This window comes from Ruditapes philippinarum, unplaced genomic scaffold (genome assembly GCF_026571515.1).
Source record: "Ruditapes philippinarum isolate M1 unplaced genomic scaffold, ASM2657151v2 ctg14289_1_1_1_1, whole genome shotgun sequence".
Classification (NCBI taxonomy): Eukaryota; Metazoa; Mollusca; class Bivalvia; order Venerida; family Veneridae; genus Ruditapes; species Ruditapes philippinarum.
In genome coordinates this window covers 8,532-23,167 of record NW_026852559.1, presented here as the reverse complement: position 1 = coordinate 23,167, position 14,636 = coordinate 8,532, and the positions used below count along the sequence as shown (strand labels likewise).

The 14,636-nt window shown below is 37.0% G+C and overlaps 1 protein-coding gene across 1 annotated transcript; it reads right to left on the bottom strand.

Moving 5' to 3' along the window:
• Positions 1-89: 89 nt before the first annotated feature.
• LOC132716922 (AP-1 complex subunit beta-1-like) lies at positions 90-11,492 on the bottom strand (the record flags this gene model as incomplete). The annotated part of the gene is given in 13 exon segments (XM_060700269.1): positions 90-346; positions 827-1,117; positions 1,634-1,799; positions 2,200-2,340; positions 2,998-3,152; positions 4,688-4,823; positions 5,333-5,457; positions 5,901-6,032; positions 6,630-6,743; positions 7,109-7,244; positions 8,208-8,313; positions 9,500-9,545; positions 11,415-11,492. Coding segments are annotated over 12 exon segments (1,796 nt in total), but the record flags the coding sequence as incomplete, so codon positions are not given.
• Positions 11,493-14,636: the final 3,144 nt, after the last annotated feature.

Here is a 14,636-nt window from a genome sequence, read left to right as displayed (position 1 = left end):
TCATTAAACGTTATCAAACCCATTAAAGTCTAATAATTGACACAAAATCTTAAGGATCATACAAAATCTTATATTTTCAATAAGCTTACTGTTGAGATTTAGCTGGTAAGACACGTCTTTGACCGCCACGTCCTTCAACAAAAGCATTAGGAGGTTTATGGTAGACAGATGCGAGACTTGAGATATGACATATCAGTTCATCCAGCAACGTCGGCTCAATCAGGTCGGTCTCCTCCGAGATTAGAGGCTTCTCAGCAAGGACAACTTCCTTTGCAGCAGCAGGATCTGTCGACAGCAATCTCCAGTATATGTATCCTCTGTCACGCAAGTCAGGATTGTCACTGTCCTGAATGAAGAATATGAAAATATTTTATAATGTTATATTTATATAAAAGCTTTGTGTAAAACATAGATCCAATACACAATAGTCTACCTGAGGAGGGTGAAAAGTTAAGAGTTTTACACTGGCTACAGAACTGAATATAAAGCTTGATAGTAAATATTTACTGTGATAAAAAGGCTCTGCCAAACAGTAACCCAAGAGCTAGATAGTGCCCTTTTTTCTAATAGTAATGTAAATTTACAAATTCATCTGATATGCAAGAAATAACATGTATGTGTACAATACCGTGTATTTTAATGGAAGTTGTAAAAGAGCAGGGGAATAAAATAATGCCGTCATCAATCACTATGCTATTTAACGTTATTCATTGCAAACCTCCTATAAAACTTCTGAAGTTAACAGAAAGATTTAGCTAATCCATGTTTCAACTTCATTACCTGAAGACAGTATAAAATAAAAGATCAATTTTAGTATATCACAAACCTGTGTGGACAGACTAAGTACTTGCTGAACAAGCTCCTGTGTGTCTGTAGGCCTCTTCAAAAACAGTTTCACGATTGCTGTCAACAGTTGTAGTTGAACCTGCGTGTTCTCATCCTGGAATCCCTCGAGGAAACTTTCGAGAAGTTCATCAGCATTGTCAATACGTTCAGCATACTCTCCAATGATCCAGATCATTGAGGCGCGAGCTTCTGGCTCATCAAGAGTGTCCAAGTTCTCACACAGTGTTGCAATTATGCTTTCATACTTATTTGGGTATTTACGGAATATATCCTAAAATGATAAAATATAAAAATTCTATTATTGTAACATGTGCCTGACGAAGTTGAAGAATGTTATTGCTAAAATATTAAGCTCATTTAACACTAACCATACTAAATATCTTAAATGACTAATCTATCTTTCAACCTAAACAAAACCGATTATCATTTTTTAAGGGCAAATTTCAAAATATGTACTGACTGAAAAGTGAACAGTGCAGACCATGACCACACAGCATGGTTGTGCCAAGGCCAGACCAAGGCTTAATGAACAGCATACCAGCAGAATTTTTAATAATGAATAAACAACATTTTTTGCTGAATTAAATACTTTCAAAATTTGAAGTATCAAGTTTCCAACATAAAGTTAAGATTATAATTCATATCATAAATAAAATGATTGATTGACAAACAAGAATAGCAATGAAGATGTAAAATCTAAAAAAATTCTTGAATGTCAAACAAAAGTATTTACATATTTTTATCAACTGTTAAAAGAGATAAACAAGTAATGAAAGAAATTTTTTACCTTGATAACAACAATAGCCTCCTGTACAACGTAGTTGACCTTGGTCTGTATAAGATCTAACAATGTGCTAACACACCTCTCTGCCGCAGGCTCTACCTTGATGGCACAGCGACCAATAGCTCGAACAGACTTACGTACAAAATCTACATCAACTTCTGTGGCATATCTGAAATATTAGAGAATAAAATAGATTTGTAAAACTAATATTACCATTTCTGTTTAGGTTTTTGTTTGGTTTTAGGTCGAGGCTGGATTCAAACCCAAAGCAACAAGGGCTAAGCAATCCAAACACATTAACCTTAACCACTCCACTACATAGTCACTCAATATCATTGATATTCAACCAAATTATTAAGAAAATAATAAAAAGAGAATAACTTTCTTCCTCATTTACAAAATTTTAATTAAATGGAATTTTAATGTGATAAGAATCTTATTTTTTTTAAACATTCAGTAAAGTTTTGAATTTTCATCATAATTCAGATTTAAATCAGCTTCATTATATGATATTACTTTCATACAAATGTTAGCTGCTGTAGCAACATTATGGGAAGTACTATACTTACTCTTTAAGTTCAGCAAGGACCTGTGCGATGTTAGACTGACTGGTTAGTCGTATCATGATATCGAGTTTCTCCAGCTTCACGTATATAGGATCATTATACTTTACAAAGAATACTTTCATCTCGTTCTTCAAGATGTCTGACCTGTAATAAAGAAAATAAACATAAATATACTTGACCTTAAATCTGCTGAATTTTTTTTTAAATGAACTTTTTCAGCTTCCATTTCTAGAACTGTCCATTATCAATTTGGGAAATTAGCCTATTAGCCTGGTAAGACTTCCTGAATGGACAGGTTGGCGGTGGCAATTCCTGAAAGGCAAAATATTTGCCAGTTTGTAATACATGTACGCATGCTTTTCACCCCTTTATTTTTACTGAAAACCTAGTACCTTACCTGGCCCAGAGCAACAATTTAGAACAAAACTTCTACATTATAACAGCTTCATTAACTATTTTAATCTTAAATCGTTGTAGTTCAACTAGAAACCCTACAGCAACACGTCATATGATTATGTGAACAAAAGCTTGCCAAATGAAAATCATTTTCACAGTTAAAAGTTTCTGTTGTTTTAATAGGTTTCTAGTAATGGTTCAGTAATCTGTTTTTAGTCTAACAACATCATATTCCAGACAAGTATATTTCAGACAGTCACAATGCGTTTTGTATATCAAGATAATTGCAGGCAGGTTGGACAGAAAATGTAACTTAACAACTTATATACTTAGGATTTTTGAAATACTGCAATACTTTCTACCAATATTGCACTACTTACTACAAAATATGGTATAGAAACTAACCTCTTCTGAACAATCAAGTTGATATTCCTCAGAGCTACATATTGTATTTCTGGCTCGGCTGAGAGCAGTGTGACAAGTGGCGGGGCTAATTTCTTCACCAGTGATGACACATAATCGCCTGAAGTGTCCAACATTTCCATCAGCTTCATCACAACCTTAAATATCAAAATAAAATATAAAATTGGCAGTTTTGTTATTTATTTCATCGAGATTCAAATCTTTATACTACATCAATACACCTTTCTGTGATGATTTAAGTATAACAACAACAGCTTATGTTGAAAGCCATGAAGAATATCATTTATATCATTCAGTGACAGACCATTAAATTTTGTTTTTAAAAATTTCAGGCTTAAGATCTTGTTACAGCAACAATTATCAATAACATTTTTACTATTATTTTTTTTATAATAGAAATGTCTGTTTATCACTATTAACACCATTAAAACCTCAAATACTTTAACTCAAGACAAATATAAGAAATAAAATATGCATATAACAAAGCACTGCCAAGGCAACCATTATTATCTTAAAGACCCATTATGCCTTACAAATGCAATCATTTTTATTTTACAAAAAACTTAAAATATTTGGTATCTTGTTACAGTTCCTCAAAAATACTCATTTGCCATAGAGATGAACCACCTTTCTTTTGTTTTGTTGGCAATTGGTATAATTATAGTGAAGTCAAAATACTACTGTAAATCCGGTATTTTTCGCGATGTTTTAATTTTCGCTATTATTCGCGAATCGGCCGCGTCGCGAATTCATGATGCCGCGTAAATTTTATAACATAACATAAATTATAAAAAAAAAATTCTGATGAAAATTTTTTTCGAATTGTGATTAAGTTTTGTAATGAATACAAAAACTGAATGCAAAAAATAAAATATGAGCAATGTTTTATATACATATTAAATATACGAATTATAATAAAGATATGAAGGTCAAAGATTTTTCCCATTCCTTTTTTCCCCATGAATACATGCATGTAAAACACAAAAAGAGACAATATCCACAAATAAAAAAAAACACACATTGTTTAGATGACAATAGATTTACGGTAAAACAGTGATAAACATACAATTTTCATACGGTAGATTAAGTATCATAAACAAGTATATAACACCTTCTTACAAACATTTAACGTTTTATCAAACACGTAATTTGCAAACAAAAAACAAATTTGACAATAATTAGAGAAACCGTTCATAATAAGTAAATTACATGTATGAAGGTACATTTTTTATTTAAAATGAATAATAAAACCCGTCTCTTATAAACACCATTAACATTTACCTTGCATAAGAGCGACACAGTATAGGAATTAACTTCAACCCACCCTGTTATATTGCGGAAATAAAATTCAAATAATCGCGAATATAAATTTCTGACCCTGCCATCGCGAATTCATGAATACGCGAAATAATCCGGAAGTGGGGTTTTCGCGAAATAAAGATCACGCGAATATAAAGTGATTTACAGTACTTCATTAAATTTTGCTTCAGAGCTACTTTCTTCAGCTGTTAAACATCTAAGATATTCTAAATCCATTATTAAAACATTATTAAACACATGTTTGACATTTCTAAAGAATTTAATAACTATGGATTTCTTATGAATAATGTGCCTTTAAGATGGCTGTATGTTGCTTTGGTAACATATGACTTATAGAATATTTCAGGCTTACCTTGACAGCAGAGAGCACCACGGCTGCATTAGCATGGGCCAATCGTGGTGTGACTCTCTCACAAATACTCTGTGCCTCCCTCTCATCTTTAGGTGTATAGTTTGAGATTGAATCCAGAATAAATACCTGACCCCACCTGTAACAAAGGAGGGAATGTCATATAATGATGGCAATTATTGCGCAAAGGCTTACAATTTTTGAGTTCAGCTATTAACAGAAAACTTGGCTCAATAGATATAAAGGAAGGAAAAAAGGAGTGGGACTATCAAATTTCCATGGCATTTTAATGTTATAAAGTATGGATTTTTTTAATACTTGAATTATGTGCTTTTTTTTTCCTTATTCATACTAAAAGTGTCAATTTTTTCAGATCTCCTGTCTTATTGGTATTTTAAGTCTCCCCAGCTTTTCAGATAAGGAAAACTTGGGTTAAACATTCAATTATCTATATACTACCTGTAAAGCATCTTAAATTAAAGAAAATGTCAGACAAATAAGATAATAGTTAAGATGTACAAATTCAGTTACTGAAAATGAGGTCTTCAGTATAAGCTATTTTTTTTTTACCGTAACAAACTTCTTTCTACATGGACCCAATCACACCTAATTCAATAAAGTATATCAACAAATTTAACAAAGACTTACTCGGTACATTCATTAAGAGCAGTAAGAAGTTTATTGATGGTTCCCGAGTTCATCTCTAACACCTGGGCAGCATTAGGGGAAGCATCCATAATCTCAGATATAGCTGCAACAGCATTGGCAACCACCTGTCAATTATATGGTAACATGAGTAGTTGTTCTAAAAATAATCCATGGTTAAAGAAAATTCTATTCTTATACTGTCTGATAATAAATTAACACAGCGGCTAGAATACCAGACTATATCCAGAATTATGTAATCATGTAATTGACAATAAATTTAACCACTTTTCTAGCATTTGAGATTATTGTTAAATGATAATTTAATTTGCAGCTACTCATGGTGTTTTCAGGAAAATTTAATCATAACAGTCTACTTACAACAACAACAATTTGGTCAGGGCTGGTCATAATGTTTGTCATATATAACACAAGAGATATAATGTGATAACAATAGTATGATAACCATTCTCACACTGAAAGTTATGTTGTTTGTTTTTAAATCTCTTATAAATAAAACTTACATTGACATCAGAATTTATATTGTAATACAGTAGTGAATGATTATTACCATAGGGTTGGAATCTGACAGAAGGTCCTTGAGAAGATCTAAGAATCCCTGATCCTCCACAAGCTGTGCATTTATATCATGAAGTTTAGCTACACATACAGCTGCTGTCTTCCTCACATACGGATCTTCATCCTTCAACGTGAAATAAAATATATATACATGTATATATTCTAAAGTATTAGTATCCAATTTTCTCTAGTTTGGTAGTAAGATTTAAATGTACACAGAATCATATCCCATTGGAACTCTTTACAAAGCAATCAAAATATTTTGTTTAAAAGTCTAAGTTTAAATAGAAGTTTTCTATAATAAGGCTTAGTTTCAAGAAACTCCTATAAAAAATACCATAAACATTTAATTTCAGACATCTTAACTACTTAGGTAGCACTTTTTCATGTCTGTTTTTTGTTTGGTAATTTTCATTTTATTTAACCCTTTCAACGTTAAATATCTTATATGGACTTGTCCGTCTTTCAACCTGGACAAAACCATTGAAAAATTTGAAGTATACAATGTATACACAGACTGAATAGTGAACAATTTAGATCATGATCAGACAGCATATCTTGGTCTGAACCTGTCGCATTGGTTGCCATTTATAGGCTGTTAACATTCTTATAACTAAACAAAGCAATTAAGTTTTAATATTATTGTATACACATTTCTAGATGCTTCCAAAAGTAGATCCATTGTTACACAAAAAAGAATAATTAAATAAGCTAAACCTACCTTCAAGCATTTTCTCAGAGGTTCACACAAATACTCTGTGATCTTGTCTACTCTAATACAGCCCATAGTTCTGACAGCTAAAGCCCGGATCAGGGGGTTAGAATCCTCACAGTCCTACAAAATAGTCAAACATAACATGAACTTTTCGTTTCTTGGCTCTATTTTTACACTTCATTCTAAAGTTAATCTCAAGTTGAGAACCTCTTTAATTTTATGAAAAATTAGTCATTTTACACAAACAGCAAGGTTAAAGTAATTGAAAATTTGCATTTACATGTGAAATACATTGTTATTCTAAAATATATTTGATTTTATGTGTTTCTTAAATATGGACTTGGTATTGATGGATGGAATACCTTAGCATTTTTCTCCTTAGATATTTGCAAAATATTTCAGTAATATACATTCATCTACAGCATAAATATTTCACCTATAAAAGTGTATTTATAAGTCTTTCAATATTGACTCAGTACACAAACCTTGACAAATGTGTTAACAGCCATAATGGCCATATCAGGTTGACTTTTAGCATAGTTCATCAGATATAGGTACACCAGTTTCTTCAACTCCAGATTGTCTGTCTGCATACAATTTACAACATCTGGGAACAGTGCACTGAAAACACACACACAAAAATTTATGTAAAATTTATGTATGTCCATGCTGAAAGATTGTTTTATATACTTATACTCATTCATATTTGAGCTGTGTCACGGCAAAACCAACATAATGGGATTGCAACCAGCATGGATCCAGACCAGCCTGGGCATCCGCACAGTCTGATCAGGATCCATGCTGTTCGCTAGCAGTTTCTTTACTTGTTAAAGGGTCTGTAAGCGAACATCATGGATCCTGATCAGACTGCACGGATGCGCAGGCTGATCTGGATCCATGCTGGTCGCAAACCCATTATGTTGGTTTTGTCATGACGCGGCTCATTTTATTTTGGAAAATATGCCAGTTCTTTTAATTTATGGCTGATTTTAATGTAGAAAATACCACATTTAAATCAAACGTTATCCCTCAAAACTTATGATTACGGTTTCCAGCAAGACAACAAACTGTATGACATCAAATGCCATTCTTAGTTAGAACCCTCTCAAGTACTACCTTTGCATACAGTGCCCAGAGGGGCTATTCAACAGATATAATCACTTTATATACATGTATGAAGATTGGATTTAGCTCAATACAGGATTGGAGCAGTACCTTTAGACGCTTGCAGAAATCATGATCACAAAATAGACAAATATCGTTTTTTTCGCTGATTTTAACATTTTTCATGCATTATCATACATAAATCAGTGTGAAAAGATGAATTAGACCTATTAAAGTTCATTCCGTTGCGTAAAAAAGCAAGATTTTGGCATTTTACGATTCAAGCGCCTTGTCCGGTATATACCGGAATACAGTTTTTAGTGTGGTGCTCCAATCCTTTATTTAGTCTCACTCATGAAGATTTAAATGCTCTTAGTTTTATCTTTAAAAAGCACAAAGACTTTTTCAAAGGAATAACATTCTGTCTTTTCTAAATGTATATATAAGATATAAGCAAATTTTATATATTTTTCTGCTTACCTCACATCTTTTCCAACTGTCATGCTAGCAATGACTTTCTTAACAGCCTCCTTTTTCTTTTCCTTCTTATCACTGTTTAACTCCGCCTTCAACTCAAATATCTCACCTGAAAAATAAAGAAATTACTTCAGAGTGCAAATTTTCAATAAATTGCCTCAACGACAATATGCACATCTCCTCTTGGTATTGAAGGTTCCCATGAAAATTTGTTGAATTCCAGTCAGTAGTTGCAGAGAAGTAGCGCGGAAACTAAATTCGGACTGACAGAAGGACAGACGGACAACGCCAAAACAATATCCCAGGGCTCTCAGTAGGGTCAGAATTTCACGAGTCAAAGACTCTTTGGCCAAAATTTTCATGAGTCAAATAATTTTTTTCTTAAGTGTCATTTGACTACATGAATCATTTTTATGTTACAAAAATTAGTTACTGTATTGGAGGTCATTTTGTGTAGATTCTCAAGTCTAAATTAATAATATTTAACATGGAAAAAATGCCTAGTTATAATGTATATATATCCCCCCCCCCCCCAAAAAAAAAGACAACTAAAACAACAACAAAAAAAATGAATTGCATCTTTGTTGTGAAAGAATAAATTAAGCAGCAGCTTTTCTGATTAAAAGTTTAAAATATAAAAAAATATCTTTACTGGTATGCTATATATGACATATTAATTTAAATACCAAAATGTACTAGGAATATTTAATGGAAATAACAAATGTACAGGCACCCCAAGTAAATCAAAGACGTATCATAAACCTTTAAAAGCAATCAATAATTAACACCTCAAGTATGTAATTCTTATCAGTTGTGTAGAGCTATTTTTAGCGCTGTCAAATTGCATCCAATGATGTCGCGCTTCAGTGCACAGACTATAAACAATGCTGTGTATTACACAGGGTGACATTTTTTTGAGTGTGATTTGAACATAATATTATGTAGGATTTGATAGGTAATTAGGAGTAGATTTAAGGTAATTATTATTGCATAGCTGAAAATCCCATGTGGCAAATTGACTCTTGTGCAGATTTTATCACGTGTCAAATTTGTGCATTTCCTGATTTTCACGAGTCAAAACCCGGATCCCCGTGTCAATCGAGAGCCCTGATATCCCCCTCCCGATTCCATCGGCAGGGAATAATAACTGCACATTTGAATCATGTATTATTCTACAAAAATAAAAATGCATTTAAAATTTATATCTCTTTTCATTAATTTAAATAAGGTAAAAAAGGTGTATATGCAGTTACTTTCTCACTTATAATGGACAAATAACTATTTTTAAGCCTTACCTTTCTTGGTGGTGGTGAAGTACTTTGAGTCAGTCATCTTTAATGTCTGTAACAGAAAACAGAATTTGTAGAACTGTATATTATTATATGTTTAGTTTAAAGTTTAAAAAGAGTCAACTCGGCCCTATACCAACTCGGCACGGGTCAACTCGGCCCACTTTACAAAAATATATATAACATATTAACTTTGCTTTGCATGTTGTTCAGGTAAATGAATAATAAGAAATATCTTATTATTATATAATTATATCCCGGTGTAACCTAAATTCGGCGATATAAGAACAAATGTCAATGGCATTTTCAATAAACTACAGTAATCTATGATTATACTTGATATAATTTTACTAAAAATATTTAAAAGTTACTTTAAGTTCATTTCTAACAATGTAATCGTTCAGCGGTTGCCAAATATAAACAAATATGGCTGATGTAAAATCTTACTACGATCTGAAAACGTCACCTAAATTCGGCATTCTGATTGGTTGCAGTATTTTTTTTATTTTGGCGGGATTGTGACGTAGTATGTTGACCTAGATCGGCAGTAAAAATAGCTAGTTTAATATTAGATAAAAAAACGGCGACTGTCAAATTATTTTAAGCAACACTATCAATCAAATAGAGGAAAGTATAGATAAACTTGAAATTGCATCGGGTAAAAGACACTATTTTCTCCATGTCATATACAATTTTTAATGTTTACCAGCCGTATCTCCATATTTAGCGCAGAAAATGACTGGAGTTGTACAAATAGACGGTGGGACATAAACATGATTGACCTTCACCTCTGAAATCTCGCGTGAATGATGAAAAACAAAACATCGCCGAATTTAGGAGAACGCCGAATTTGGGTCACGGTACTAGGATACATTGTACTTCTGCCGAAATAAAGTATATTTACAAAAAAAGTTAATATAGATCTAATAAAAATGTGTTTCCTTAGATGCATTTTGTTTGTAAAGTAATATTCAAAAAAATATGAAACAAAAACGTGTTTTCTTAATATCATAAGCTATATATAAGCACTGTTTGCTCTATGTTATAATTTATAAACTCTTTTTGTCTCCACCAATTGACAGTCTCTTTTTGAACTACGTAAATAACCGAGGTAAATCGAGTGAAGAAAGACAAGAGTTGTTTCCCTTAGTTTCCCTTCGCTTGCAAAAGAATGAAAATTTAGCCGTGTTCATCGCTAGTGCGATTTAATGTCCAATTTTAAAATTTATTACACCAATTAAAAGCTGGTGATCTTAGCTTCCTCTCAGTATATATTCAACACATTGTTTGACACTGAAGGTATTTAAATTTACAGTTAAACCTACCACGAGTCAGAAATATCTTTATTCGCAATTCTACTGATAAGAAAAGCCTGTCTGCTGCTAGTTCGGAAACTGTCAATCCGTGTTTTATAAAATAATTACAATTATTACAATAAATAGTGATAACACAAACCTAAATATTAATAATTGAAAAGTGGGCCGAGTTGACCCGTGCCGAGTTGGAATAGGGCCGAGCTGACTCGGGGGCCGAGTACGTTTTAGGGCCGAGCTGACCCGGATTCCAGTTTGTTGGGCTATGTGTAAACGGTTCGCCCAGTTGGGACATCTAAGGTATACATATTCCAAAGGTTCTGGGTTCGAGTCCCATACACTTTTAGGCTGCACATAATTTTTCTTACTCTGAATTAAATTCGGAAACCTTGACAGGGTTCAAAAATTTTAAGCCAAACTAAAATTTATCGATATTGACATGACTATTTCTTCACTTCCGGTAGTCTTTCGGCATAATTTATCTTTAAATTAACGACAAAAGCACTTATTTATACCCTTAACCGGATACAGTTAGCAAAAGTTGAAAAAGATAATTGTATTTGAGGCAAAATGTATTCCTAATAAACGTTAAAACGGTGAAAACATACTTAGTTTTATGCCCTTATTCCAAAATATAAAAGGAGGTGGGCTGGAACTTCCGGTTGCTTATTAATTTGATCGGACACGATAACCACAAATGATCGACCAAACTTCTATCTAGCAAAGTCAGGTAAAATAAAAAGTTCCAGTACACGGAATCCGGAACGCAGGATATTCTCCGCCTTACGCTGGATAGTTTCCGACCTGTAATAATTTACCTTGTACACATTCAATGCCTTTAAATAATGTAATATGACACTGTCAATAGTTTGATAATTCAATAATAAATTCAGTTTATGTAAATAAAGTATAAAAAAGGTCGGAAAAGTCATACACAATTAATTAGAATATACAGGTTGTCGCACAATCCGGAAAAATTACGGCCCGGGACGTGTTGGTCAGCCCTCAGCTCGTGACATAGGGCATGTGACACCAGCATCGGGGCTCAGTCATGGAGGGGACACGTACACAGACTGCAGGCATGCCTTACAATGTCTCTATCTTGGGGCTGAAGGGTCCACAACGAGCCAGAACGAGCGCCGAACCCCCAGCGACCACTGTTTTCGGCCGATTTTGGCTCAATTACGGCGTCCAATCTGGGACATAAGCGGGGCATGTGACACCACTTGCTACCCATGGGCGTTCAGGTATGCCCATGGCCTTATCAAAACCGGAGAGATTAGGTCGCCAGCTTGGGGAAGGATATGTTTGATTTTCATGTTTGCTAGGCTAGGTTTCCACGTCAAAATGACCGCCCGGGACGTGTTTGGTCAGCCCTCAGCTCGTGACATAGGGCATGTGACACCAGCATCGGGGCTCAGTCATGGAGGGGACACGTACACAGACTGCAGGCATGCCTTACAATGTCTCTATCTTGGGGCTGAAGGGTCCACAACGAGCCAGAACGAGCGCCGAACCCCCAGCGACCACTGTTTTCGGCCGATTTTGGCTCAATTACGGCGTCCAATCTGGGACATAAGCGGGGCATGTGACACCACTTGCTACCCATGGGCGTTCAGGTATGCCCATGGCCTTATCAAAACCGGAGAGATTAGGTCGCCAGCTTGGGGAAGGATATGTTTGATTTTCATGTTTGCTAGGCTAGGTTTCCACGTCAAAATGACCGCCCGGGACGTGTTGGTCAGCCCTCAGCTCGTGACATAGGGCATGTGACACCAGCATCGGGGCTCAGTCATGGAGGGGACACGTACACAGACTGCAGGCATGCCTTACAATGTCTCTATCTTGGGGCTGAAGGGTCCACAACGAGCCAGAACGAGCGCCGAACCCCCAGCGACCACTGTTTTCGGCCGATTTTGGCTCAATTACGGCGTCCAATCTGGGACATAAGCGGGGCATGTGACACCACTTGCTACCCATGGGCGTTCAGGTATGCCCATGGCCTTATCAAAACCGGAGAGATTAGGTCGCCAGCTTGGGGAAGGATATGTTTGATTTTCATGTTTGCTAGGCTAGGTTTCCACGTCAAAATGACCGCCCGGGACGTGTTGGTCAGCCCTCAGCTCGTGACATAGGGCATGTGACACCAGCATCGGGGCTCAGTCATGGAGGGGACACGTACACAGACTGCAGGCATGCCTTACAATGTCTCTATCTTGGGGCTGAAGGGTCCACAACGAGCCAGAACGAGCGCCGAACCCCCAGCGACCACTGTTTTCGGCCGATTTTGGCTCAATTACGGCGTCCAATCTGGGACATAAGCGGGGCATGTGACACCACTTGCTACCCATGGGCGTTCAGGTATGCCCATGGCCTTATCAAAACCGGAGAGATTAGGTCGCCAGCTTGGGGAAGGATATGTTTGATTTTCATGTTTGCTAGGCTAGGTTTCCACGTCAAAATGACCGCCCGGGACGTGTTGGTCAGCCCTCAGCTCGTGACATAGGGCATGTGACACCAGCATCGGGGCTCAGTCATGGAGGGGACACGTACACAGACTGCAGGCATGCCTTACAATGTCTCTATCTTGGGGCTGAAGGGTCCACAACGAGCCAGAACGAGCGCCGAACCCCCAGCGACCACTGTTTTCGGCCGATTTTGGCTCAATTACGGCGTCCAATCTGGGACATAAGCGGGGCATGTGACACCACTTGCTACCCATGGGCGTTCAGGTATGCCCATGGCCTTATCAAAACCGGAGAGATTAGGTCGCCAGCTTGGGGAAGGATATGTTTGATTTTCATGTTTGCTAGGCTAGGTTTCCACGTCAAAATGACCGCCCGGGACGTGTTGGTCAGCCCTCAGCTCGTGACATAGGGCATGTGACACCAGCATCGGGGCTCAGTCATGGAGGGGACACGTACACAGACTGCAGGCATGCCTTACAATGTCTCTATCTTGGGGCTGAAGGGTCCACAACGAGCCAGAACGAGCGCCGAACCCCCAGCGACCACTGTTTTCGGCCGATTTTGGCTCAATTACGGCGTCCAATCTGGGACATAAGCGGGGCATGTGACACCACTTGCTACCCATGGGCGTTCAGGTATGCCCATGGCCTTATCAAAACCGGAGAGATTAGGTCGCCAGCTTGGGGAAGGATATGTTTGATTTTCATGTTTGCTAGGCTAGGTTTCCACGTCAAAATGACCGCCCGGGACGTGTTGGTCAGCCCTCAGCTCGTGACATAGGGCATGTGACACCAGCATCGGGGCTCAGTCATGGAGGGGACACGTACACAGACTGCAGGCATGCCTTACAATGTCTCTATCTTGGGGCTGAAGGGTCCACAACGAGCCAGAACGAGCGCCGAACCCCCAGCGACCACTGTTTTCGGCCGATTTTGGCTCAATTACGGCGTCCAATCTGGGACATAAGCGGGGCATGTGACACCACTTGCTACCCATGGGCGTTCAGGTATGCCCATGGCCTTATCAAAACCGGAGAGATTAGGTCGCCAGCTTGGGGAAGGATATGTTTGATTTTCATGTTTGCTAGGCTAGGTTTCCACGTCAAAATGACCGCCCGGGACGTGTTGGTCAGCCCTCAGCTCGTGACATAGGGCATGTGACACCAGCATCGGGGCTCAGTCATGGAGGGGACACGTACACAGACTGCAGGCATGCCTTACAATGTCTCTATCTTGGGGCTGAAGGGTCCACAACGAGCCAGAACGAGCGCCGAACCCCCAGCGACCACTGTTTTCGGCCGATTTTGGCTCAATTACGGCGTCCAATCTGGGACATAAGCGGGGCATGTGACACCACTTGCTA